General features: G+C 45.0%; 1 protein-coding gene across 11 annotated transcripts in view; it reads left to right on the forward strand.

Annotated features, from left to right (window-relative positions):
• SLC1A6 (solute carrier family 1 member 6) overlaps positions 1-27,797 on the forward strand; it is a 156,733-nt gene that overhangs the window by 118,689 nt on the left and 10,247 nt on the right. For 4 of the 11 annotated variants that reach the window (XM_081501254.1, XM_081501258.1, XM_081501252.1 and 1 more), the window contains 5 exons: positions 20,594-20,805; positions 21,882-22,019; positions 23,743-23,947; positions 25,266-25,308; positions 25,716-26,059. In XM_081501254.1, the coding sequence (XP_081357380.1) occupies positions 20,601-20,805; positions 21,882-22,019; positions 23,743-23,947; positions 25,266-25,308; positions 25,716-26,059 (935 nt within the window). In that variant the 5' untranslated portion in view covers positions 20,594-20,600. Of the gene's footprint in view, positions 1-11,985; positions 12,212-12,257; positions 12,657-12,681; positions 12,857-20,593; positions 20,806-21,881; positions 22,020-23,742; positions 23,948-25,265; positions 25,309-25,715; positions 26,060-27,797 lie in introns of those variants that run through there. The other 7 variants (XM_081501255.1, XM_081501256.1, XM_081501251.1 and 4 more) reach the window with 6 other exon arrangements.

Consider the following 27,797-nt stretch of genomic DNA (forward strand, 5'->3'; position numbering starts at 1 on the left):
AACAATGGAAACAGTGGCAGATTTTATTTCCTTTGGCTCCAAAATCACTGTGGACGGTGACTGCAGCCATGAAGTTAAAAGACACTAGCTCCTTGAAAGGAAAGCTATGACAACTCTACACAGTGTATTAAAAAGCAGAGACACCACTTTGCTGATGAAAGTCCATATAGTCAAAGCTATGGTTTTTCCAGTAGTCATGTATGGAAGTGAGAGCAAGACCATTAAGAAGGCTGAGTGCCAAAGAATTGATGCTTTTGTACTATGGTGTTGGGGAAAACTCTTGAGAGTCCCTTGGACTGCAGGGAGACCAAACCAGTCAATCCTAAAAGAAATCAATCCTGAATATTTATTGGAAGGACTGATGCTGAAGCTGAAGCTCCAATACTTTGGTCACCTGATGTGCAGAGTCAACTCACTGGAAAAGACCCTGATGCTGGGAAGGATTGAGGGCAGGAGGAGAAGGGGACGACAGAGGATGAGATGGTTGGATGGCATCACTGACTCAATGGACATGAGTTTGAGCAAACTCTGGGAGATAGTGAAGGACAGGGAAGCCTGGCATGCTGCAGTCCATGAGGCATCACAAAGGTTGGACATGACTGAGCTACTGAACAACAATATTAGATTTCTATCATCCATTCTCCTTCACCTTCTCCATCACCTTCTCCCTCAAAAATCTCATCCACATTAGTGGATTTGAGTATCACTTGTTCGGTTAGGATGCCTGTGACTTTAAGACCAATCAGTAGGTTTAGTGAGATGAGCCTCAAGTATAGGATAGCATCCACATTTCTTACCATGATCTACAGAATTCCAGGAGTTGGTGATGGACAGGGAAGCCTGGCATGCTGCAGTCCATGGGGCCGCAAAAAGTTGGACATGACTGAGCGACTGAACTGAACTGAATTGAAAAGAATTCCAGTCCCTTACAACCTGGTGACCTCTGTCCACTTTTCCTTTCCCATATGCCATCACTTCGTCCTTGGCTCATGAAGGATCAGCTATGCTGTGTTCAGATTCATCAAGCTTATTTAATCTCATGGTCTTTGCAGTTGCATTCGCCCTCTCTGGAATATTCTTCCCTCTCTGAAATGTTTCTTGCCTGCATTTTTATATGGTTAAATCCTTCTCAGCCTTTAGATCTCTGCCCAAGTATCATCTCCTAAAGGGTCCTTCCTTGACCATCTGACAAATCACATTTCATGTTTTACTGCATCTCTCCTGCATCAGTTTGTGATTTTCTCAACTCTGTTCCTAAATACCAGGTCCTTGGCTGGGACCTCTCCTGTCCTTTGTTGTTGTTCAGTCACTCAGTTGTGTCCGACTCTTTTGCAACCCCATGGACTATCACCTGCCAGTAGCTCACCTGTTCTGGTCATCACTGAATCCCTGGTACATAGCCCAGTTCCTAGTGCAAAGCAGGTTCTTAACAGTTATTTGTTAAATGACTGAATGATTGTGGCCCTACAATCCCTGGACATAGTCCATGTGTGGACCAACGAAGGACTTTCTGGTGCTTCTGCCATGGGTGTTCCTGTTTTGGCTGCTCAACCTCCAAGCATTCTTCTTATTTTTTAAAAAAATTTTATTTTTTATTTATTTGGCTGCACTAGGTCTTAGTTGTAGCATGTGAACTCTTGGTTACAACAGGTGGGATCTAGCATCCTGACCAAGGATTGAACCTAGGCACCTGCACTGAGAGTTTGGAGTCTTAGCCACTGGACCACCAGGGAAGTCCTAAGCATCTTTCTTTTGAGGGAACCCAAATTAGGTGGTAGGTAGGACAGATGAAGGACCTTGCCCACTGTGGTGGGTTGAAGTGTGTCTCCCCCAAAAGTTATGTTGAAACTCAGACTCTTAGTACCTATGGATATGACCTGATTTGGAAATAGGGTCTTTGAATATGTAAACAGTTGATATGAGGTTATATTGGAGTAGGGAGGGGATGTTATACTGGAGTAGGGTGGGCCTTTAATCTAATGACTGATATCCTTATAAGAAGGCTGTGTGAAGAGACAGAGGCATAGAGAGGTAAGACGGCTATGTGTAGAAAGAGGCATGGACTGGAGTGATGCCTACAAGTTGAGGAATGCCAAAGCTTGCTGGAGGGCTTCCCTGGTGGCTCAGTGGAAAAGAATCCACCTGCCAATTCAGGACACACAAGTTCAATCCCTGGGCCGGGAAGATCTCCTGGAGAAGGAAATGGCAAGCCACTCCAGTATTCTTGCTTGGGAATCCCATGAACAGAGGAGCCTGGCGGGAGACAGACCATGGGGGTCGCAAAGAACTGGACACAACTTAGCAACTGAACGAGAACAATAACGAGGCTTGTTGGCAACCATTAGAAGCTGGAAGAGGCAAGGAAATTCCTCCCCTAGACCCTTTGTGGGGAGCGTGACCCTGCCAACCTTTTGGTTCAGAATTCTGGGCTTCAGAGCTGTGAGAGAGTAAATTCCTATTGTTTTAAGCCACCAGTTTGCAGTAATTTGTTATGGTAGCCCTAGGAGACTAGTATAATGATATCTGTCTCTTTAAGTCTGGGGTCTCCTGCCTGCTTCTGGTCTGTCTCTATGTAACATTTCCTATCCTTGTGCTCACTGGAAGGGAATCTGCCTGCTAACGCAGGAGTCACAGGAGACAAAGGTTTGATCCTTGGGTTGGGAAGAGCCCCTGGAGGCAGAAATGGCAACCCACTATAGTATTCTTGCCTGGGAAATCCCATGGACAGAGCAGCCCAGCAGGCTACAGCTCATGAGGTTGCAAAGAGTCGGACACAATTTAGTGACCACACACATGCACACACAAAATATACACAGCATAACATTTACCATCTTCACCATTTTTAAGTGTACAGTTCAGTGGCATAAGCACATTCACACTGTTGTGCAACTGTCACCACCATCCATCTCTAGAACTGACTCATCTTCCCAAACTGAAACTGTCCGCATTAAACATGAACTCCCCATCTCCCTCCCCCGAGCCCCCAGCCCCCACTCCACTACTCTGTCTTTATGAATCTGACTGCTCTAGGGACTTCATATAAATGGAATCATCAAATACTTGTCCTTTTGTTTCTGGCCTATTCACTTAGCATAATGTCCTCAAGGTTCATCCACATTGTAACATGTAGGCATGATTCTAATTGTGAACTAGGAAAAATATCCCCACTTCGAAAGTAGTCAACCAAAATTTTAATGGTGAGTATGAAGAGGATTTGGTGATTTTTTTTTGTTTTATTCTACTCTTTCTGCATTTCCCCAATTTTTCTACAATGAATATGCATTATCTTGACAATAAAAGGGTCTTAAAAAAAATTTACCCTCTGTTTATCTCTTCCTTTCTTGGGCTCCAAAGTCACTGTGAATGGTGACTGCAGCCATGAAATCAAAAGACACTTGCTCTGTGGAAGGAAAGCTATGACAAACCCAGTGAAAGTGAAAGTTGCTCAATCTTGTCTGACTCTTTGCAACCCCATGGACTATATAGTCTGTGGAATTCTCCAGGCCAGAATACTGGAGTGGGTAGCCTTTCCCTTCTCCAGCGGATCTTCCTGACCCAGGAATCAAACTGGGGTCTCCTGCATTGCAGACGGATTCTTTACCAACTGAGCTAATGACAAATCTAGACAGCACATTAAAAAGCAGAGACATCACTTTGCTGACAAAGGTCTGTATAGTCAAAGCTGTGGTTTTTCCAGTAGTCATGTATGGATGTGAGATTCAGACCACAAGGAAGGCTGAGTGCTGAAAAATTGATGCTTTCAAATTGTGGTGCTAGAGAAGACTCTTGAGTGTCCCTTGAACTGCAAGGAGATCAAACCAGTCAATCCTAAAGGAAATCAACCCTGAATATTCATTGGAAGGACTGATGCTGAAGCTCCAATACTTTTGCCACCTGATGCGAAGAGCCGACTCATTGGAAAAAACCCTGATGCTGGGAAAGATTGACGGCAAAAAGAGAAGAAGGCAGCAAAGGATGAGATGGTTAGATGGCATCACCGATTCAATAGACATGAATTTGAGCAAACTCCAGGTGAAGTGGAGGATACAGGAGCCTGGCATGCTGCAGTCCATGGGGTGGCAAAGAGTCAGACATGACTCAGTGACTGAACAATAGCAACAATTCTGCTAGGGCTCCCCAGTTCCTGTATATACTACTAAAGGTAGTAGTAACTTCAGTCTACTCATTGCCCATTTATTTTTCTGTTGCCTCTTCTAAATACCTGTCTGAACAACAAGTCTCAGCAGGATGTAAATATATAGACTGGACAAGTTGAGGAGCATTTGGTGAAGGTGTGGAAGGAGGGCTAGGAACCCATATGGGGTGACACACTATCAAAGTTGGTCGCACCTGGGAGCAGTTATCCATACCTGGAAGAACATTCTGGAGAGGAGAGAGCAGTTACTTCTAGAATTTGGAAAGAGCCACCTCCTTGGACCAGTGTTCTATAGTCTAGGGGCACAGACATCTTCAGTGACCATGTTGGGAGGGACCTTCGGGAAAAACTACTGAGGTCTCACTCTCCACCCCCTGTCCTCCTGCAAGGGGCTCCCTTTGCCTGAACCCAACAAGAAGCCTCAGGTGGCGCTAGTGGTAAGGAACCTGCTTGCCAGTGTAGGAGATGTAAGAGACAAGCTTCGACCCCTGGGTTGGGAAGATGCCCTGGAGGAGGGCACAGCAACCCACTCTAGTATTCTTGCCTGGAGAATCTTATGGGCAGAGGCTCCTGGTAGGCTACAGCCCATAGGGTTGCAAAGAGTTGGACATGGCTGAAGCTGCTGAGCCTGAAACCTGAAGTCGGAGAGCAAAGGAACCTGTTGGTATGATCCATGAGGGTCAGTGTCCTAAGACCAGAATTAGAGGAGGATGGAGAGTGTCTCAGGAGGCGGTATGGAAGTTGTATGGTGCAACTTCTCACTGAGATGGAGCTCTGAGCACAGGGCTGGGCTTCCTCACCCAGTAAAACGCTGGGCACCAAACAGGTGTTCATTGGACTTCCCGGTGGTCCAGTGGCTAAGACACCACACTGCCAAAGCAGGGGGCCTGGGTTTGATTCCTGGTCAGGGAACTAGATCTCACATGCCACAACTAAGAGTTTGCATTGCATTCTGCATGCTGTAACAAAGATTGAAGATCCAGGTGCCGTAACTAAGACCCAGCATAGCCAAATAAATAATAAGTAAAAATAAATATTAAAACAAACAAAATAAAACCTCCAAAGGTGTTCATCAACCTTGAATAAATAATCATGAACTACAAGGAGACTGACTTTTTAATTGTAAAACATACAAGTTTTACCATTGTAACCACTTTTTCCATTTTTATTGACATATAATTGACATATAAGATTGTAGAAGTTTTGGCTTCCCAGGTGGCACTAGTGATAAAGAATCTGCCTGCTAATGCAGGAGATGCAAAAGACGTGGGTTTGATCCCATGGACAGAGGAGCCTGGTGGGCTACAGTTAATGGAGTTGTAAAGAGCAGGACAGGACTGAGCAACTGAATGCACACTCATGTGCGCGCGCACACACACACATTGTAGAAGTTTAAGGTGTACAATGTGTTGATTTGATATATATATTTGTTCCAAAATGATTTCCACCATAGACATTGTAACCATTTTAAAGGCATAAGTTAGTGATAAGTACACTCATGTTTTTTGTAGCTATCACCACTATCTAGCTCCAAAATTTTTTCGTCACCCGGAAAGGAAACCCCATACCCATAAAGCAATCACTCCCCATCCCCTTCTTGCTCCAGCTCCTGGTAACCACTAATCTGCTTTCTTTCTCTATAGATTTACCTATTCTGTATATCTCTTGTTATTATTAATTTATTTGGCTGCGCTGGGTCTTAGTTGTGGCACGCAGGATCTAGCTCCCTGACCAGGGATGGAACCTGGGCCTCCAGCATTGGGAACATATTATCTTACCCACTGGACCACCAGGGAGGTCCCAGATTTACCTACTCTGAATATCTTGTGTGAAATTGTTAGCTGCTCAGTCGTGTCCGACTCTTTGCGACTCCACAGACTGTAGCTCACCAGGCTCCTCTGCTTGTTGGATTCTCCAGGAAAGAATACTGGAGTGGGTGCCATGTCCTTCTCCAGGGGATCCTTCCGACCCAGGGATTGAACCCAGGTCTCTCGCATTGCAGGCGGATTCTTTACCGTTTGAGCTCTATGGGAAGCCAGATATCTTACCTAAATATAAATGTTGACTGAATTTTGGAGGTAGGTAACTTATCCCTTCATCTCTGACTTTCTTCTTTGCTCCCCTAAAATTTTACCGAATAGGCCACCTTACGGAGGGTGGGGTCAAAGGAGGGGGGCCTGGCCTTCCTCTTCCCCCTCCTAAGCTGCCAGCCGTAATGAGACATTCCCTCTCCCTTAATGACTCTGGGGGCTTCGGGGATGCCGCAGGCTAGCTCTGCCCTAATTAATTGATAGGGAGTGAGTGCTTACTGCAGAGTAATTAGCCTCAATTCCTCCATCTCCTGCTCCTTGTGGCTCAGTCCCTGCTCAGGCCCCATCCCACCACTGGAGCAATCGTCTGGGACAACCTGGGGATGCTCTGTTTGGGTTGGCCTGGCTTCCTAATGCTGGGGCCACAGCTGGAGCCCCGGTCAGGGTGGACCTGGGGTGGGCTCAAACTCTGGCTGCATTGTTTATTAAAACAATGCAGCCTGTGACTTAACTTCTTTGTGCCCGCCTTCCCACTATAAATGGGAGCCAGTAGCCTTTCCCTTCTTGAAAGAATGAAAGAGGGACTTCCCTGGGGATCCAGTGGTTAAGACTCTGTGCTCCAATGCAGAGGGCCAGGGGTTTGATCCCTGGTAAGGGAACTAGATCCAATATGCTGAAACTAAAGATCCTGAGTGTTGCAACTAAAACCTGGATTGGGCACGCATGCGCGTGCGTGCACACACACACACACACACACACACACGAAAAAAGGATGGAAGAGATACTCACAGGGACAGGGCATGAGTGAGGAAAATGAGGCACTTGTCTGTAAAATGGTGTGTGTTTGCATGCTCAGTCGCTCAGTTGTGTCCGATTATTTTTGACCTCATGGACTGTAGCCCACCAGGCTCCTCTGTCCATAGAATTTTCCAGGCAAGAAGACTGGAGTGGGGTGCCATTTCCTTCTTACGGCATCTTCCCCACCCAGGGATCAAACCTCGTTTCTTGCATCTCCTGTATTGGCAGGGGGATTCTTTACCATTGCGACACCTGGGAAGTCCAACTTGTTAGGGGGATCCAAGAAAACCTTTGTAATTAAGAGAAATCATATCAGAATATTATTATTGGAATATTAACTTTGAGAAGTGATAGATACGTTTATGGCCCTGATGGTGGTGATAGTTTCATGGGTCTCTGATGATGTTGTTTAGTTCAGATTTTTACCTGCTGTTATACCTCAATAAAATAGTTAAGAGAAATGAACAGGGCAATGAGACACAAAGGGAGTCTGTGTGTATCTGTGATTTTGAAATAGTGAAATAAGTCAGATTTTTCTCTTTACAAATTATTCTTTGAAAATCTAAAAAGAGTAGATATATGTATATGTATAACTGATTATTTTTGCTATACACCTGAAACTAATACAACATTGTAAATCAACTACTTTCCAATAAAACAATTTTAAAAAAATTTAAGAATTATTCTTTGAAGATATGGTTATCTGTTCCCCATTCAGAGATAATATGGATGTTCTCTGATAGAAAAGATAAATAATATTCCAATTTTAATAATTAAAAAGTCACACAGGGACTTCCCTGGTGGTCCAGTGGTTAAGACTCTGCACTCTCGGGAGGGGGGTCCAGGAAGGGGAACACATGTAAACCCATGGCTGATTCATGTCAATGTATGGCAAAAACTACTACAATATTGTAAAGTAATTAGCCCTCAACTAAAAGAAAAAAAAAAAGACTGCACTCTCAATGCAGGAGGCCCAGTTTCAGTCTCTGGTCAGGGAGCTAGATCGTGCATACCACAAGTTAGAGCCTGCAGCCTTGACTAAAGATCTCGTGTGCCGTGACTAAAACTGGGTGCAGTCAAAAAAAAGCACACAAAATTAATGCAAAAATCCATGGTAAGCAAAATATCAAAATGTTTGTTTTAAAGACAGAATCAGTAAGAGTGTTAAGTTGAGCTATATGGAAATCTGAAGCACAAGGAAAAATCAGGAATTCTGATCTTGTCTTTATTTGAAATGCTGATAACTTGTTAATTGTGGAATTTTTGCATTAATTTGATTTGTAAAAACACTGCATTGAAATACTCTTGAGTTTTTTTGGGCATTCCTTTACTTTTCCTTAAATTAAGGTGAAATTCAAACAACATGAAATTAACCATTTGAAAGAGTACAATTCAAATGCTCAGCCATAAAAAAGGATGAAATAATGCCATTTGCAATATTATTTAGATGAAACTAAAGATTATCATACTAAGTGAAATAAGTTAGGAAGAGAAAGGCTACCTTTTCACAAAAGTGAAAGAAAGAATCTGTAGCATCAAGGAAAACAGTGTTTGTTGTTCATGATAAAATCTGGACTTTTAAGGGAAAATTAGAATTTTGAAAAACTTGTATTTACTACTGTAATCTTGACAGCTTGCCAACACTTAAAGACTTTTCTGATGAGATTGGTAGTCATATTAACAAATGTTACTTTTTGATACTGAATAATGAAATGTGTTAATATTTGGATGATCTGTGTAATTCAGGTGACTCATGAATGATGTTTCAAAATCATCCATAGGTAAAAAGATGCAGTCCATGGATTGTAATGTTAATAGAGTAGCAAAGGTTCAGTGATAGTTTCAGATTCTGCTTTGCAACTATCCTTTAAAACATGTCAAGCCTCGGTATAGTCTCAAAGAATAGACATAATAACCTAAAAATCTGATTAAAATACTCCCTATCTTTTCCAACCATCTGGGTGTTTCTGTTTAGAGACACATTATTTGATATATATTGTTGATTCATTAACATTGAATTCACAGCCAACAGCACTGTAACTCACGCTTGAATGAAGTTTATCTAACACAGATTTTCTCCATGAAGCACAACACAGCCTTCTTGTGCTAAAGAACATTAGACAGCACTTTTGCACTAGGCCTGGGGCCATTCCAAACAAAATCAACAAAAAGCACAAAAATTTGAAAAATGCGGCACTAAACAGATTGTGGAAAGGACATTTTTTACAGTATGACACTTGAAACAAGAAGGTAGAGGGTTGTCTTGTTTGACTTTAGCTATATATTTGACCTCAGCATGTCAACCAGTTCAAATTTTTCATCACTCTGTGCCTGACCATGAAAATGCCATGGATATTGATTTTAGGGCACATAAACATTTTAGCAGCTAGGTGAATTTACACATATGGAATTCTCACACAAGCAGGGTCAACTGTATGAGAATCTTGCTTTTTTTTTTTAAAGGTTTTTAAAATAACATTTATTTCTTAAAAGTTAACATGTGCATAATAGGAAACCAAAAAACACAAGAAGCAAAAAACAGACATTCACAATTACAGGCTTGTTTGATGTGTCCTTCTAGGTCTCATTTGTGTATTTTCACAACTAAGCATCCATTATTATGTAATTAAGATCATACAGTTATGTATCATGCTGTTTCACACATCATGAGTATTTATCATTTCAAAGTCTCAAAACCATGAGCCTTTGATAACCAAGAATACACTACACCAACTCAATTTGGAAGGAAAAAAAATGTAATCCTGCCTTTCTTGGTGACAAAAATTTCAGAAAAGACAAAAATGGCAACAAGCCTCTAGATAAAGATATTGGCAGAGTTATGATTAAAATACTGGTGGTGGTGGTTTAGTCCCTAAGTCGTGTCCGACTCTTGTGACCCCATAGACTGTAGCCTGTCAGGCTCCTCTGTCCATGAGATTCTCCAGGTGAGCATACTGGAGTGGGTTGCTATTTCCTTCTCCAGGGTATCATCCCAACCCAGGAATCAAACCTGGGTCTCCTGCTTTGCAGGAAGATTCTTTACTGACTGATCTACAAGGGAAGCTATTGCAAAATACTACATTCCCTTAATGTTCAATTAAAAATGATACATAAAGTGGCTGAGTACACAAAGTATAATGCTTGCTTTCTTTTTATTAAGCTAGACATTAAAGCAATTTGTAAAAGTGTAAAATATTGCTACTCTCATAGCTTTTTCCTTGTTTTGGAAAATATAGTTATTTTTCATAAAAATCTGCTATTTATGTTAACATGTAATGAGTTTATTTTTATCCTAAAATGAATATTTAAGTATATTCAGTTTTAATTTCCAATACAGTAAAGATTAGTAAGTATAACACATAGACAAAAACTCTTTTGAATCCTCCATAATTTAAGTTCTTCTTTTAATATAGTTTTTTTTTTTTAATGTGGACCATTTTTAAAGTCTTTGTTGAATGTGTTACTATACTGCTTCTGTTTTATGGTTTGGTGTTTTGGCCACTAGGCATGTGCGATCTTAACTCCCCAACCAGGGATTGAAACTGCACCCCCTTCACTGGAAAGCAAAGACCACCAGGGAAGTACCCCCTCCATGATCTTTTAAATCAGTTGACAAAATTTCTTAGGATAATTTTAGATTTACAGAAAAATTGAAAATAGTGCAGCTGCTGCTGTTGCCAAGTCACTTCAGTCGTGTCTGACTCTGTGGGACCCCATAGACGGCAGCCCACCAGGCTCCTCCGTCCCTGGGATTCTCCAGGCAAGAACACTGGAGTGGGTTGCCATTTCCTTCTCCAATGCATGCATGCATGCTAAGTCGCTTCAGTCGTGTCCGACTCTGTGCGACCCTATGGACAGCAGCCCACCAGGCTCCTCTGTCCACAGGATTCTCTAGGCAAGAATACTGGAGTGGGTTGACATTTCCTTCTCCGAAAAGAGTGCAGAGAATTTCCATATCCTCTCACTACCCCCCTCCTCAAATGTCCCCTATTATTATTCCCCTACTATTAGTATCTCTCAGGTGGCTCAGTGGTAAAGAATCCACCTGCCAATGCAGGAGACCTATGTTCAATCGCTAAGTCCGGAAGATCCCCTGGAGAAGGAAATGGCAGCTCATTCCAGTATTCTTGCCTGGGAAACCCCATGAAGAGAGGAGCCTGGAGGGCTATAGTCCAAAGGGTCAAAAAGAGTCAGGCATGACTGAGCCACCTAGCCCACAGGTGTAAAAGTGGGCTTCCTTGATGGCTCAGTAGTAAAGAATTCGCCTGCCAATGCAGGAGACGTGGGTTTCATCCCTGGGCCAAGGAAGATCCCCTGAAGAAGGAAATGGCAGTCTACTCCAGTATTCTTGCCTGAAAAATCCCACCGACAGAGGAGCCTGGTGGGCTACAGTCCATGGGGTCACAAAAGAGCTGGACACAACTGAGTGACTAAACAACAACTGGTGATTCTAAGGTACAGCTAAGTTTGAGAACTGCTTATCTATTAACAGAAGGTGCTGTGTCAAGAAGGAAATGGGGGCTATATGCACAGAGTTGAAACTGGGGTGACTGCTTGCTGGCTGTGTGATCTTGGTCAAGTTATTGAACCTCTCTGAGAGCCTGTCCCCTCATCTGCAAACTGAGGGTAGTGATAGCTACTACATAGGAGTGTGAAGATTAAATACTTGTAAAAGAGCCTGGCTAGACTAGGAGGTTGCCATAAACAACTGCTCGGTAATAATAATAGCAAACACATATTGGGGTTTTAATCACATGCCAAGCTCTGTGCTCAGCTCTTAAAAATGGCAATTAGTAGGAGATACTGGAAGGGACCAAATCAGTGCCATTTGGGAAGAAAAGCAAAATCAACACTGCCCGGGGTATCCTAAAGAGAGCAAAGAATAATATTAATTACAAGGCTGCCAGCAGTGATTTGCCTCCCACTTGCACAAGGCTTCATGCCGCACGGAGGATTTCCAGGCTCACGCGCACTTTAATTTCCTCAGCTTTAATCTTCTGTGGGGTTGGCAGATTCACCTCCATTGTTTAAATGAGGAGACCAGGCTCAGAGAGGGAGAGGGGCTGACCCAAGCTCACACAGCGGCCAAGTGGCCAAAGATGGAACGTGCACCCGGAGGGAGAAGCCGGGCAGCCGAGTCCATGCCGTGCCTTCCCTAGACCTCCGCTGAGGATGCGGGCGCGGGCCCAGTGATGCCGAGGCCTGGTCCCCGCGCTCTCCAGGGATGGTCAGGAATCTGGAGGGCTCGGGAGGCGGCGGGAGGCCGGGGCTCGGAGGCGCGGCTCCGGGCTGGGGGCGGGGGCTAGATGCGAGAGAGGCCACTCACCCCTCCCCAAACACGCGGTGCCCTTTTTCCCGCGCGGCTGCTGAGCCTGGGCTGGGCGCGGGGGAGGCGGGGGTTATCCCGGAGGTGATCCCGCCCCCCCACTTCCAACAGCCCGGCGCCCCCACACCCACGTGAACGCGGGGCCGGCGCGGATCCCACCAGCTGCACAGCGTGTCGCGGCTCCGCGCCGGTACCTCGGCCTTTTTGGTTCTGGAGCAGGCGCTGCGCGGTCTCTGGCGGGTCCCCGCTGCCCGGGCCGGGCGCTTCGCTGGGCTCCGCCACCTGCATCCCCGCGCAAAGCGCAGGCGGACGCGCGGGCAGGCCGCCCCCGCCGCTCCTGGCGCTGGTGAGTGCGAGCCCCGCGGCTCCGCGAGGGCGGGGGCTCTGAGATTTTGGGCAGGCGGGATCCGGGGCCGGCTGGGCCTATCATGGGGTCAGGCGGGTGGGGCCCCCTTTTCGCCCATGTTCTCATCTCTCGGCTGCTCTTTGTCTCAGCTGCTCCCTGCCCCGTAGAGTCGTAGCCTCCGCTCCTCTCCTGTAGCCCTGGTGAGTTTCCTGTCTCCTTGGTTACCCATCTCCGCTCTTCTCCATCCTGTCCCTCTTATCCGTGGCCTCTACCCGTGGGCGGGTTTCATCTTTGCCTGATGCCTGGTGCCTTTCCAAGGCTCGGTTCCCTTCCCTATCAGGGGGCTTATTCCTCCAATCCGGAGGGACCTGATTGTGACTGAGACGTTGGCCACCGCTGCTGGGGGACTGGGTCCGAAGTTGTATGAGGGGTGGTGGTGGTGATGATGGTGTGTGTGTGAGAGACTGAATTTTGAGTAGGAGTGCCAACCCACAAAGATGTGTGAGGCTGAATGTTTAAATGTGGGAAAAAATTTTGATGTCTGAAGTTTTGTGTCTTGTGTCCCAAGTTGTGTGCGTGTGTGTGTGTGTATTATGCACCTGCCTGTATAGAGTTTCATTTACAAGGGGAGTTGTGCAAGATCCTGAAGGTGTGTGTGTGTATAGAGTTCTGTGTCTGAGGAGCACTGTGGGGTTTTATGTCTGATGGCGTGCATGAATGTCGAGTGTGTGTATGTGTGTGTGTGTAGGAATTGTATGACAAACTGCATGAGCAGAGCTGCATTTCTTTTTTTTTTTAAATTGAGGTAAAGCTGATGTACAATATTACATAAATTACAGGTATACAATACAATAGGGGCTTCCCAGGTGGCGCAGTTGTAAAGAATCTGCCTGCCAAAATGGAGATGCTGGTTTGATCCCTGGGTCAGGAAGATCCCCAGGAGAAGGAAATGAATCCACTCCAGTATTTTTGCCTGGAAAATCCCATGGACAGAGGAGCCTGGTGGGTTACAGTCCACGGGGTCGCAAAGAGTTGGACACAACTTAGTAACTGAGCACCCATACAGTATAGTGATTCACAGCTTTTAAAGATTTACTTCATTTATAGTTATTATGAAATGTTGGCTATATTCCCTATGTTGTACAATATATCCTTATATCTTATTTTGTACACAATAGTTTGTACATATAATTTCCTACCCTTGAGTTGCCACTCCCCTCTTCACTGTCCCCACTGGTAACCACTAATTTGTCCTGTGACAATACCTGTGAGTCTGTTTCTCTTTTGTTATGTTCTCTAGTTTGTTATGTTTTCTAGATTCCACATATAAGTAATATGCAGTGTTTGTCTTTCTCTGTCTGACTTATTTCACTTAGTATAATGCCTGGAGTTGCATTTCTGAAGTTGTGTGTGTTGTATGTCGAACAGTTCTGTGTGTGTGAGGCTGTGTGTCTTTGTGCAGTTGTGTATATGTCAGTTGTACACAAGAGGTGTGTGAGGTTGTGTGTTCAAGTGTGTGTGTGTAGTGTGTGTGATTTCCTCCTTCTCCTTCTCTCCCTTCACTCTCTCCCCAGGCTAGCTGAGTATTGACATAAAATGTATGGACAGCATCCTCGTTTGCCCACTGTAGTTTGCTTCAGCTTTAGAATGTAGAAGTTCCTTCTTCTTCTCCTTGGTTCTGACAGAAAGGTGGCTTTCACATCTCATCACATCTGAAAGTCTGGAGGTTGAGGGAAGCAGGCGGGGCATTTGTTTTTGAACCCCTGCAGATACTGGGGACACTGGGAGGGCCATTTCCTTATCAGGAGCCCAAGAAGCAGGGCCAAGAGAAGGCCCAGGACCAGGAAAGACTAGACAAGAGAGAACCGACTGTGAGGGGAGAGGCCCCCAGGGGTCCAAGAGAGACTGAGAAGGGGCCAAGTGGAGGCCAAATTCCTGGGGAAAACATTTCAAGTCAAGCATTGCAAGTAATGCAGTTAAGAGCAAGACTGATGAGAAAACTCTCTTTCCTGTCAGTGTTTTTCTCTGTCTTCAGTCATACATCTGTTGGATTGATGCTTTTTATTAACTGTGGGTGTCATCTGTTTCATGCTCACTAGGTGCTATTCTAAGTGTCACATGAATCAAGTCATCAAATCACACAGAAAGTGACCAGGTCCTGCAAGGTGGAGTTGGATTTGAAACAAAGAGCTAGTGTGTGCTCTTTCTCTAGGGCAGGGTTCTGCAAAAATTTTCAGTAAAGGACCAGAAATAATGTATGGACATTCATAAAATCTCTTTTGTCCCAGTGACCCAACTCCACCATTGTAGCATGAAAGTAGCTGTAGAAAATAAAGAAATGAGAATGGCTATGTGCCAATAAAACTGTATTTACAAAAACAAGCAGCAGGCCAGAGTTGACCCTTGGACAATGGCTTCTCCATCCCTGCTGTTTCTCTTAAGGAAGACATTGGAAATAGACGAACTAACTCTGGATTTTTTGTGATGAGTTCATATCTCAGCTGAATAATTCCTTTCAACCCATGGGCAAGCATCACAATACTTCTTGGTGACTGGGAACATGCATCTTAGAGATGAGGGAGTAATCACACATTTGGTTTTCTATCTGAGATTTTTCACAGCCAGCTGAAAAACACCATCATGATTTCAGGATCCTTTGGAGCAAGATCCCAACTGGGATCTGACTTTGGAACTAGGACTTAGAGCTGAAGGAAGCAGAGCTTGGAAAGCTGAGGCAGATACCCTATCCCTGGGATATGCGGGGTGCATAAGAGAACAAGAAAGACAGTGATTTCAGAAAAGGAGCTGCTCAGCCAGTGGCAGCTGCTCCCTCCCACCCAGAAAAAAGTTCAGGGAACTACCTATTGGTCTATCTCTGATAGACTCCCACTTGATCTGGATGGATTCAGGCACTGGGGTTGGGATTAGGGCTTGGGGAAAGGGTGGCAAGGAGAAGAATCTGAAACCATGATCAGAGAGTAGTTGAGAAAGGCCTAGTTCTACAGCCATCCAGGCAACCCGAATATGCACAGCTCAGCACAGGATATGATATTTACTGCCTTCCTTTGGTTTGGAGAGTTTTTTTTTCCTCTAGGAGTCAGATGAATCTAGTATGTCTGTCAGGAAACTGACAGCACACTCGAAAAGGACAGTTGAAAATTAAGGATTATTTACAAGGTTAAAACAGTAAAGTTGGTACAACACTCAGGCAACAGCAAGAATAGGGGAGTGGCAGGGAGGGAGCAAGAAGGAGACCTGGAGAGAGCTGTGGCTGCAACAAAGAATTGTCTTTATTATTTTTTCAATTGAAATATATATTGATATATAACATTGGATACATTTAAGATGTGCACCTTGTTGTTTTGATATATTTATATGTTGTATAATATTGGTTTGGCCTGAAAAGTTCCTTAGGGTTTTCCCATATGACGTTATGGTAAAATCTGAAAGAACTTTTTGGCCAACACAGAAACATGATTGCCACTGTAGCAATAGCATGCCAAGGGAGCCACAAGCACTCAGTGGGAAAAGATACTTTTCTTTAACAAATGATATTGGGAAAGCTGGTTAAACATATGCAGAATAATAAAATCTGACCCCCATTTTATACTGGGCTTCCCTGGTGGCTCAGGGGTAAATAATCTGCCTGCCAACACGGGAGATGTAGGTTTGATCCCTGGGTTGGGAAGATCACTTGGAGAAGGAAATGGCAACCCACTCCAGTATTCTTGCCTGGGAAATCCTATGGACAGAGGAGCCTGGCGGGCTACAGTCCATGGAGTCACAAAAGAGTTGGATGCGAATTAGCGACTAAACAACAATTTTACACCACTTACAAAAATTAACTTGAAATGGGCTCAGTTCAATTCAGTCACTCAGTCATGTCCGACTCTTTGCGACCCCATTGACTGCAGCACACCAGGCCTCCCTGTCCATCACCAACTCCTGGAGTTTACTCAAACTCATGTTCATTGAGTCGGTGATGCCATCCAACTATCTCATCCTCTGTCCTCCGATTTTCCTCCTGCCTTCAGTCTTCCCCAGAATCAGAGTCTTTTCCAGTTAGTCAGTTCTTCCCATCAGGTGGCCAAAGGACTGGAGTTTCAGCTTCAGCATCACTCCTTCCGATGAATATTCAGGATTGATTTCCTTTAGGATTGGCTGGTTTGATCTCCTTGCAGTCCAGGGGACTCTCAAGAGTCTTCTCCAACACCACAGTTCAAAAACATCAATTCTTTGGTGCTCAGCTTTCTTTATAGTTCAACTCTCACATCCATACATGACTATTGGAAAAACCATAGCTTTGACTAGACGGACCTTTGTTGGCAAAGTAATGTCTCTGCTTTTTAATATACTGCATAGGTTGGTCATAGCTTTTCTTCCAAGGAGCAAGCATCTTTTAGTTTCATGGCTGCAGTCATCATCTGCAGTGATTTTGGAGCCCCCCAAAATAAAGTCCCTCACTTTTTCCAGTGTTTCCCCGTCTATTTTCCATGAAGCGATGGGACTGGATGGATTGACTGAATGGGTATAAGACTTAAATATATGACCTGAAACCATAAAACTGTTAGAAGAAAATGTTAGAAAGAAATTCCTCTACACTGGTCCCATCAATGAGGTTTTTTTTTTTTTTTTTTTGATATGACAGCAAAAGCACAAACAACAAAAGAAAAAATCAACAAGTGGTACTACATCAAACTTAAAAGCTTCTGTATGGCAAAAAACCCAAAACCAAACAACAGCAAAATGAAAAGGCAACCTACAGAAGGGGAGAAAAACTTTGCAGATCATACACTGGATAGGGGTTAATGTCCAAAATATATAAAGATCTCATAAACTCAATAACAAAAATCAATCTGAAAAGTGGGTAGAGGAACTAAATAGTCATTTTCCAAAGAAGGTGTCCAAATGTCCAACGGCTGCAGAGGATTGTCTGGTGGGAGCTGTGGCCTTATGTAGAGGTATACATGCCTGTGTGTGCGCTCAGTTGTGTTCAACCCTTTGCTACCCCATGGACTGTAGCCCACCAGTCTCCTTTGTCTAGGGGATTTTCCAGGCAAGAATACTGGAATGGGTTGCCATTTCCTCTTCCAGGGGATCTTCCTGACTGAAGGATCAAACCTACATCTCTTGCATCTCCTGCATTGGCAGGTGGGTTCTTCACTACTGCATCACCTGGGAAGCCAGTCACTGCCAAGCATGAGCCTGGCAGGGGGAGCTGGAAGAATGCTCCATCTCCATCTTTTCCCACTTTCCATTCTGCTGTTTTCCACTGGCCTGACTGAAATGGCAAGGGAGCCTGGGCAATGCTATCTCTAGTGGTTAGCCTTTTGCCTGGGAATGAATCTAGAGGGATAACAATTTCCAGTATGCCTACAATAGGGACACTGCCACTTGCTGTGAGGTCATATAGGCAAGTCTGCTTATCTTTCCAGAATAGGAGGTGCCCAGGGCCCACAATACTTTTAGGGACCCATGCAAACGTTTATGCCATTTTTTTTTTTTTGCTGAGCCTCATGGCATGTGGGATCTTAGTTCCTTGACCAGGGATCAAACCCATGCTCCTTGCGAAGTGGAGGGCGAAGTCTTAACCACTGAACCACCAGGGAAATTCTTGTTTGTGCTTCTTTTAAAATTACAATAAAGAATTTAACGTTCAGGTTGAAGGAAATGTTTTAATATATAATATTAATATATTCATTTAAAAAACTGGAGTGAAATGTACACAGAACAACCACCCATTTTAAAATGGCATTCAGTGGCATTTAGTTCATTTGCAACATTGTACAGCAATCGCCTTTATCAAACTCCAAAATAATACATTCACTTTTATACTAATGCAGTTGTAAAATATTTTTTGGAAATTTATTTATTTTTAATTGAAGGATAATTGCAATATTGTGTTGGTTTCTGCCATACATCAACATGGATCAGCCATAGGTATACATATGTGCCCTCCCTCTTGAACCTCCTTTCAACCTCCCACCCACCCCATCACACCCCTGTAGGTTAATTTTGATGTATGTTTTAATGGAGGAAGGGACCACAAAGGCAAATGTTCCTCAGACTCACGAAAGTCACAATTTCCAGACTGCCCTGTGTGTATATGGTATTGGTAAAAGGATAGGCAAGTTTTAATATCTATATGCATTTTATTTAATGTGTATTAAAATATAATCAGCATTTCAAGTAATAATCTAAATTTACCAGTTTACATTTATTTTTTTTTAACTTTTTATTTTGTTTTGGAGTATAGCTGATTAACAATGTTGTCATAGTTTCAGGTGAACAGCAAACGGACTCAGCCATACATGTATCCATTCTTCCCCAAACTCCCCTCCCATCCAGGCTACTACATAACACTGAGCAGAGTTTCCTGTGCTATACAGTAGGACCTTGTTGGTTACCCATTTTAAATATAACAGTGTGTACGTGTCCATCCCAAACTCCCTAACTATCCCTTCCCCCCAACTTTCTCCACTGGCATCTGTAAGTTTGTTCTCTAAGTCTGTGAGTCTCTTTCTTTTTTGTGAGTTCACTTGTAAATTCATTTATTTAGATAAGTAAGTGAAATGACATGTGCTCAGTCGCTTTAGTTGTGTTCGACTCTTTGCGATCCTATGGACCATAGCCCGCCAGGCTCCTCTGTCTATGGGCTTCTCCAGGCAAGAATACTGGAGTGGGTTGCTGTGCCCTCCTCCAGGTGATGTTCCCAACCCAGGAATCAAACCCATGTCTCCTGCATTAGCAGATGGGTTCTTTACTACTAGCGCTACCTGGAAAGTGACATGGATTTGGCTGAATGTAAAGTGAAGGCGCGGAAATCTGAAGTTTGGGAAACAGTATCTGGCGCCCCAGAGTGACTCTGAACATCCCATTTTTGTTCGAAAATGGATCCTGAGGAGGCGCTGGTGTCAAGAAAGATCACCATTTTCATCCCATGGGACTCTCCCTCTCTCTGTTGCTCACTTGGGCATTCACGCAGAGGAGCTCCATTTATTAGGCACCAATAAATGCAGGCATTTGCTGATTTCATCATTGTGGAAAGCCCATTTGGTGGCACCTCTCGTGCTTCTCAGGTGACTCAGTGGTAAAGAATTTGCCTGCAGTGCCGGAGATGTAGGAGACATGGGTTTGATCCCTGGGTCAGGAAGATCCCTGGAGTAGGAAATGGCAACCCACTCCAGTATTCTTGCCTGGAGGATCCCATGGACAGAGGAGCCTGGCGGGCTACAGTGCATGGGGTGGCAAAGAGTTGGACACGACTGAGCACAGCACAGCAACTAGGCCAAACATGAAATCGTATTAATTTGGGGTGCTAGCCAAAGTACCTTGTTTAAGGCTCTGCATGAAACTGGTGCTTGGCAGAGGCTTGTGAGTCTGGTTTATGAGCTAGAGAAGCTCCCAATTACTTGTAACGATCTCATAAGAGGGTAAAGAATCTGCCTGCAGTTTGGGAGACCCAGGTTCGATGGGTTGGGAAGATCTTCCCTGGGTCAGAAAGATTGCCTGAAGGAGGAAATGACAACCCACTCCAGTATTCTTGCCTGGAGAACTCCATGGACAGAGGAGCCTGGTGGGCTATGGTCCATCTGGTCTCAAAGAGTTGGACAGGACTGAGCAACTAACACTTTCACTTTTCATGAACTAAGGAGGGGGCCAGAGATACAGAATGGCAAAATCGTCCCTGAAATTGTGATCTGCTTCTTTGTCTCCCACCCATACCTGGGAGTGGTTCTGGAGACCTTGATCCTTTTTCTGCCAGGACATGACCCTTGACCTCCAGGCGGTGTTCTCAGGCAGCCCAGCGTGGGCACATCCCCACTGGACCGACACTCTCCCCGAGTTCCTCACCAGCTTCTTCTTCCCTTCCCTTTCTACCCACATTCGCCTTCTGTCTCATCCCTCACCAGGCCCACTCCCTCTGTCCCCCACAGATAGACGATGAGCAGCCATGGCAACAGCCTCTTTCTGCGGGAGAGTGGCCAGCGGTTGGGCCGGGTGGGCTGGCTGCAGCGGCTGCAGGAGAGCCTGCAGCAGAGAGCGCTGCGCACCCGTCTGCGCCTACAGACCATGACACTCGAGCATGTGCTGCGGTTCCTGCGCAGGAATGCCTTCATCCTGCTGACCATCAGTGCTGTGGTCATTGGTGAGTCATCTGGGAGGGGTGGGCTTTCACCCTGGAGGGTGAGGACTCGAGGGACATCCCCTGCACTCACGTTTCTTCCCTCCACTTACTCATTCTCACCTTCATGCTTGCCCAAGTCCACCATTCTGCCTCCCCATGATATACACAAATGGGTACACACTCCTGCAAATACAACTGTATGTGCAATGTCTCATGGATATGCAAGTGTACGCACATGCATAAGTATACACTGTTCAAATGCACAGTTTTTGCATGTGAACACAGACACGAACACATTTTTATGCATGCACAAAATTTACAGGTGCAAACTCACACACTTGTATACCTATAGTAGAACTTACAAACATGTTCACACACATGTATGCGTTATTCTGCCCACACATTGGCTCACTTAAATACATGTATACTCCCATGCTTGAAAATAGTAACACACACATATAAGTCACACCTAGGTGTACACGTAGGAAAAACATGCACATCTCATGTATGTGGGCCCTCACATACAGGTACAGATACATGTGCACAAGTGAACATGTTGTTGTTTAGTCGCTAAGTCATGTCCAACTCTTGTACTGTAGCCTGCCAGGCTCCTCTGTCCGTGGGATTTCCTAGGCAAGAACACTGGAGTGGGTTGCCATTTCCTTCTCCAGGGGATCTTCCCAGCCTAGAGATCAAACCTGCATGTCCTGCATTGGCAGGTGGATTCTTTACCACTGAGCCACCAAGGAAGCCAACACATACAAGTAACACCTATATGAACACATAGGAAAGACATGTACATGTCATGTACATGGGCCCTCATATATAGGCACAGATACATGTGCACAAGTGAGCATACACTGTCACATATGTGTACATAGGTACACAGGAGTGTGTGTAGACATATACACACATTGCAAAGCAGTAGCACATAAATTCATACATTCCACAATGTACACACCAACACACACTCATCAAATGTTTCTCTTTTCTTTTACTTCCATCCACATGCACATAGACCCTTCTTGGGACAGATGGCCCTTCCTCGGGGCTCAGTGAACAAATTCAACTCTATGTACCCCTCATTCTGGCCCTAGGTGTCAGCCTGGCCTTTGCCCTGCGCCCATACCAGCTCAGCTACCGCCAGATCAAGTACTTCTCTTTCCCTGGAGAGCTCCTCATGAGGATGCTGCAGATGCTGGTGCTGCCCCTCATTGTCTCCAGCCTGGTCACAGGTGAGAGAACCCAGGCTGGGGCTGGCCTCCAAGACCCATCCCAGAGTCCAGGCTCACAGCTTGAGCCAAGGCTGTTCTAAGCATGGGACCACCTCCCCAACTCAGGACCTCAAACATGGAGCATGCACCTCTCTGAGTCCTTGACCAAAGCCCCAGTCCCAATCAGACCTGGGTTCTAGAACCCGTATGACCTAGATGGCTTATCTCAGTAATGTTCCTGTACATTTCCTTAGAGGTAAAATACCAGCCTGTTGGGGGCTTAGAGATGAAGGGAAGGCTGTCGTGGGGCCGCTAGGAAATGTACCTGGGATGTGGTGTGGATGGTCATTGAGTGGGCTGTGGATGAAAGTGTTTGAGATGGAGATAACAAAATAGTGGGTGGCGAAAGTGAAAGTGAAAGTTGCTCAGTTGTGTCTGACTGTTTGCCACCCCACGGACTATACAGTCCTTGGGATTCTCCAGGCCAGAATACTGAAGTGGGTAGCCTTTCCCTTCTCCAGGGGATCTTCCCAGCCCAGGGATCAAACCCAGGTCTCCTACATTGCAGGTGGATTCTTTACCAACTGAGCCACAAGGGAAGCCCTGGTGGGTGGAGGGTAGGATGGAAGTATAGATGGCCTATGCAGGGCTTGGTAAACTGTTTCTATAAAGGGCCAGGTAGAACACATTTTCAGTTTCAAGGGCCATGTGGTCTTTGTTGCAACTCTTCACTTCTCTTGTCATGCAAAAGCAGCAGCAGATTAGTAAGTAAACAAATGGGCATTGTTGTGTTCCAATAAAACTTTATTTACAGAAATAGGCAGCGGGCCATATTTGGCCCATGAGTGGTCAGTGCCCAAGCACCAGCTTTGTGGGGGGTGGTGACGATAAAGGCATTGAAGAATGATTTCTTGGATTGGGTCTCCCTAGCCACAGAGCCTGAGATGGGGATATTTGCACAAGCGATTTATTGAGGGATAAAATAGTTCTCAAGAGAAACCTATGAGGAAGTGAGATGAGCAGGATGGGGTGGATAAAGAAGCTAAGCAGAAATGGATTCAGGAGAAGGCTGGCTTCTCAGCCTGATCCCATGGGGAGCTCTGGAGAATGTATAACACTACAGAATTGTTCTCCACAACTCTGCCTCCCTCTAAATCAAAGGAGCTGAACTTTTGAATCCCTGTACCAATCAGTCATTTCTCCCAGTCTCCCCTGGTGCCTTTGTGGGTGAGTAAGCTCCTGCTGTGCTGAGAGCAACGTTCAAGAGAAGGGGCCACATGAGTTATTAGCAGCCAGCATGTTCAGCTGTGGGAAGATTGGTGTATTAGCCTAATAAAGGATGTCTGGATAGGGTACCAAATGTATATACTACATACAGATAGTATATAGTGAGGTGGGCTGAAGGGAGGTGTGATTCTTGGGGTGGATAGTAGGATAAAGAGAGGAATGCAAATGAAGTTATGGTGCAAAATGAGGGTAATTAGAGGATGGAGTAGGGGTTGAAAATGTTGGCTTGGAGTAGAAGGAAGGCTAGTGAAGTGGTGTTTGGGATAAAGGATGGAGTGGAAGGTGTGTTTGGAACACAGAATGGGAGTTGGAGGATGGCGATGTGGGTGGAAGGATGGGGGTTGGTCATGGGAGGGGGTTTGGTTGTGGCAGTATGGGGACCGAGGAGCAAGTGAATGGGAGAGCGGGTGGTGGGGTGTGGATGGGGATCCTCGGGGCTGCATCACCTGTCCTCCAGGTATGGCGTCCCTGGATAACAAGGCGACAGGGCGGATGGGGATGCGGGCAGCTGTGTACTACATGGTGACCACGGTCATTGCGGTCTTCATCGGTATCCTCATGGTCACCATCATCCACCCTGGGAAGGGCTCCAAGGAGGGGCTGCACCGAGAGGGTCGGATCGAGACCATCCCCACAGCTGATGCCTTCATGGACCTGGTCAGGTGACGTCCTTTCTAATGTTGGTGGGAATTCCAGCCCTACGTGTAACAACCTTTACTCATGGGGAGACAAAGGGGACAGGCAGACCCAGTCAGGAAATACAGCACTCAAGTGGGGCCTAGTTTTAGAATAATAGTGCATGCTCAGTCATGTCCGACTCTTTTTGTGAATTCCTGGACTATATGTAGCCTGCCAAGCTCCTCTGGCCATGGAATTTTTCAGGCAAGAATACTGGAGTGGGTTGCTGTTTCCTTCTCCTGGGGATCTTGCTGACCTAGGGATTGAACCTACGTTTCTTATGTCTCCTGCGTTGGCAGGCAGATTCTTTACCACTAGTGCCCACCTGGGTTTTCTTGGCACCCAATTTCTGTCCTGGGTGGTGGTGGTGGTTTAGTCGCTAAGTTGTGTCAGACTCTTTTGCAACCCCGTGGACTGTAGCTCACCAGGCTCCTCTGTCCATGGGATTTCCCAGGCAAGAATACTGGAGTGGGTTGCCATTTCCTTCTCCAGGGAATCTTTTCGACTCAGTGGTAGAACCTGGGTCTCCTGCATTGCAGGCGGATTCTTTGCTGACTGAGCCACCGGGGAAGCCCACAAATCCCCTGAGATTGATTTTGCTTACTTCCAGAATGTGGTCTTTTGATCCTTAGGCTTGGAAGGCTATAGTTGCACCTTCTTGGTATGGGCTCAGGACAAATGGTATTTGTTTGATAGTCCAGAGATGCATTGGAAGGTGAATAATTCTCTTGCAGTAGCAAGATTTTGCCTGCCAGCGTCAAGACTGGTGAAAAGTCTCCCCTAGTGACTTAATTTGGGGAAAGCTAGCGTTGGAAGAGTTCAGGAGCTTTCTGTGTTCTTTTGGAGACATCACTGTATATGAAGTCCCTGAGATGGCATAGTGTCCTAACCTAGGGCTCAGACAGACCCGAATTTGAGGTCCATCTACCTCTCCCCCCGAGTTAGCAGCTGTGTGGCTTTGGGTAACTTACATAAGTTCTTTTTGCTTTGGTTTCTTTGAATGTAAAATGGGGAGAATCAGTAATTACTTTTAGGGTTGCACGCATGCATGCATGCTTAGTCGCTCAGTCATGTCTGACTCTTTTTGACCCCATGGACTGTAGCCTGACAAGCTCCTCTGTCCATGGGATTCTCCAGGGTTAGTGTGATGTTTAAATCAGATCCTAGAGGTAAGGCACTTAGCTCAGTGTTCAAATGTTGTCTGCTATTATTATTGTTGCCGTTGTTATTATTATTGCTATGATCACTCTAGGTTCTCTTCCAAGGTCTAACCACGTCCATTTATCTGATGTTTTTCTGCAGAAATATGTTTCCGCCCAACCTTGTGGAGGCCTGCTTCAAACAGGTCAGGGGGAAAGGCTGATCAAGGAGGTTTGGGGGGTTGGGGGAGCTTGCTGCTGAGTGAATGGTCCAGGAGTGAGGGATGGGAAGAAGGACCAGACAGAGCACTGTTCAGGGCTTTTGAAAGAGTCTGAAAGGAAGGATGTGCTTCCTATTGGTGTGGTGATCAAGGGAAGGTTAGAGACAACGACTTAGGCCAACCCAAGGCTGCCTGGGGATGGTAATGGAGAAGGAACCAGGGCTTCTGATCATAAGTTGTTGAGGAGACAGGCCCCCCAAATCTGTCTGAACATTGATCATGCAAAATCTATACTCATTCTCCCATGCACTGGTTGTTCACTTTCTCGTTTATGTATTGATGCCTTCAATCTACTGTGCATCCATCTGTGGCCTGATGTCTCCATATCTCAGTTTAAGACACAGTACAGCACGAGGCTTGTGACCAGGACTGTCGTGAGGACAGATAATGGATCTGAGCTGGGCACTGCTATGCCGCCTTCATCCTCACCGGAGAATGGGACCGGCTTCCTGGAAAATGTCACGCGAGCCTTGGGCACCCTGCAGGAGGTGCTGAGCTTTGAAGAGACTGTACCTGTGCCTGGCTCAGCCAATGGCATCAATGCCCTGGGCCTTGTGGTCTTCTCAGTGGCCTTCGGGCTGGTCATTGGTGGCATGAAACACAAGGGCCGAGTCCTGCGGGACTTCTTCGACAGCCTCAATGAGGCTATTATGAGGCTGGTGGGCATCATTATCTGGTGAGTGCTGGGCTGTGATGGGGGCAGGGAGTGATGGTGATGGTACATGGGAAGGATGTCAGGACTGGGAAGTCAGGCTGTGGGTTAGCTGCTGAAGTGGTTGTGGGGACCCTTTGGCCAAAGTCATCTATATATGTATTGGTTAATTCACTCACCCACTCATTCACTCATTCATTCATTCCTTTGTGCAATGGTTTATTCACTCATTCACTCCCCTATTCATCTATGTATTCACTCATCTATTCATTTGTACTCATGCTTCTGTACATTGTTCATTCACTCCATCATTCATCTGTTCATCCTTCTATGGATTAGCCACATTATCCATTCACTCATTTATTTATTTATCTTCATTCTTCCATGCATTGGTTTATTCATTTTCTCATTCATTTGTTCATTTTTTGTGCATAAGTTAATTCGCTCATTCATATATTCATTCACTCATAAATTGATTCACAAACTCATCCATGCATTAGTTAATCCATTGTTTAATTGATTGATCAATTTCCTCACTAAGTCATTTATTCATTCAGACTCATTCTTTGACTGACTTGTTCATCTCTACATTTGTTATTCTATCATTCAATCAAATATTCTCTGCATCTATTTGCTTAACCCACTCATTCATTCACACACCCATCATTCATGTTTCATTTGCTTATTTTCTTATTCATTTATCCACTCTCTAATTATTCCTTAATTGACAAATTCATTCATTCACTCTCTAAATCCCATCACTCTTTCAGCAGACATTTTCCCAGGCAGACTTTGTTTCGAACTCTGGAATACAGAGAGATAACTTGAATTCAGTCCTTGTCTTCAAAGAGCTTGCAAAGTCTTGGAGGAGACAGACGCATATTAGATAAATATGATACAAGGTGGAAGGTTCTAGAGACATTTAAAAAGTATAGGGAATATGATTGACAGAGCAATGGATAAAGAAGATGTGGTACTTGTACACAATGGAATATTACCCAGCCATTAAAAAGAATGAAATAATTCCATTTGCAGCAACATGGGTGGACCTAGAGAATGTCATACTGAGTGAAGTAAGTCAGAGAAAGAGAAAAACATGACATCCCTTATATGTGGAATCTAAAAAGAAATGATACAAATGATCTTACTTACAAAACAGAAAAAAACTCACAGAGTTAGAAAACGAAATTATGATTGGCAGGGGGACAGGATAGTAAGAGTGTTTGGGATGGACATGTACACACTGCTATATTTAAAGTGGATAACCAACAAGGACCTACTATATAGCACATGGAATTCTGCTCAATGTTACATGGCAGTTTGGATGGGAGGGGAGTTTGGGGGAGAATGGATACATGTACGGCTGAGTCCCTTCAGTGTTCACCTGAAACTACCACAAAATGGTTAATCGGCTAGACCCAGTACAAAATAAAAAGTTCAAAAGAAAAAAATAGTATAGGGAATACAGAAAAGTGAGCTGCCAGTGAGGTATATGCAGTGAACTCTGCCTGGGAAGGTGAGGAGAAAGTCATGGAGAAGTCCACCTCTTAGTTGGGTCTTGAAAGGTGAGTAGGAGTCCAACAGAACATGAAGAAGGAAGAGGTACTTCAAGCAGAGGGAACAGAACATGCAAAGCTTGAAAGAATCTGAGTTGTCTGGGGAATGGTGAGGAGTTCAAGAAGGTGGGAGCATATGTTGGGAATAGTGGTGGAAGATGTGAACAAGGCTGTCTTCCCAAATTGGGGAAGACTTTGTACATCAT

Source organism: Giraffa tippelskirchi, chromosome 6, assembly GCF_054371585.1.
Source record: "Giraffa tippelskirchi isolate mGirTip1 chromosome 6, T2T-mGirTip1v1.2.pri, whole genome shotgun sequence".
In the NCBI taxonomy this organism is placed as follows: Eukaryota; Metazoa; Chordata; class Mammalia; order Artiodactyla; family Giraffidae; genus Giraffa; species Giraffa tippelskirchi.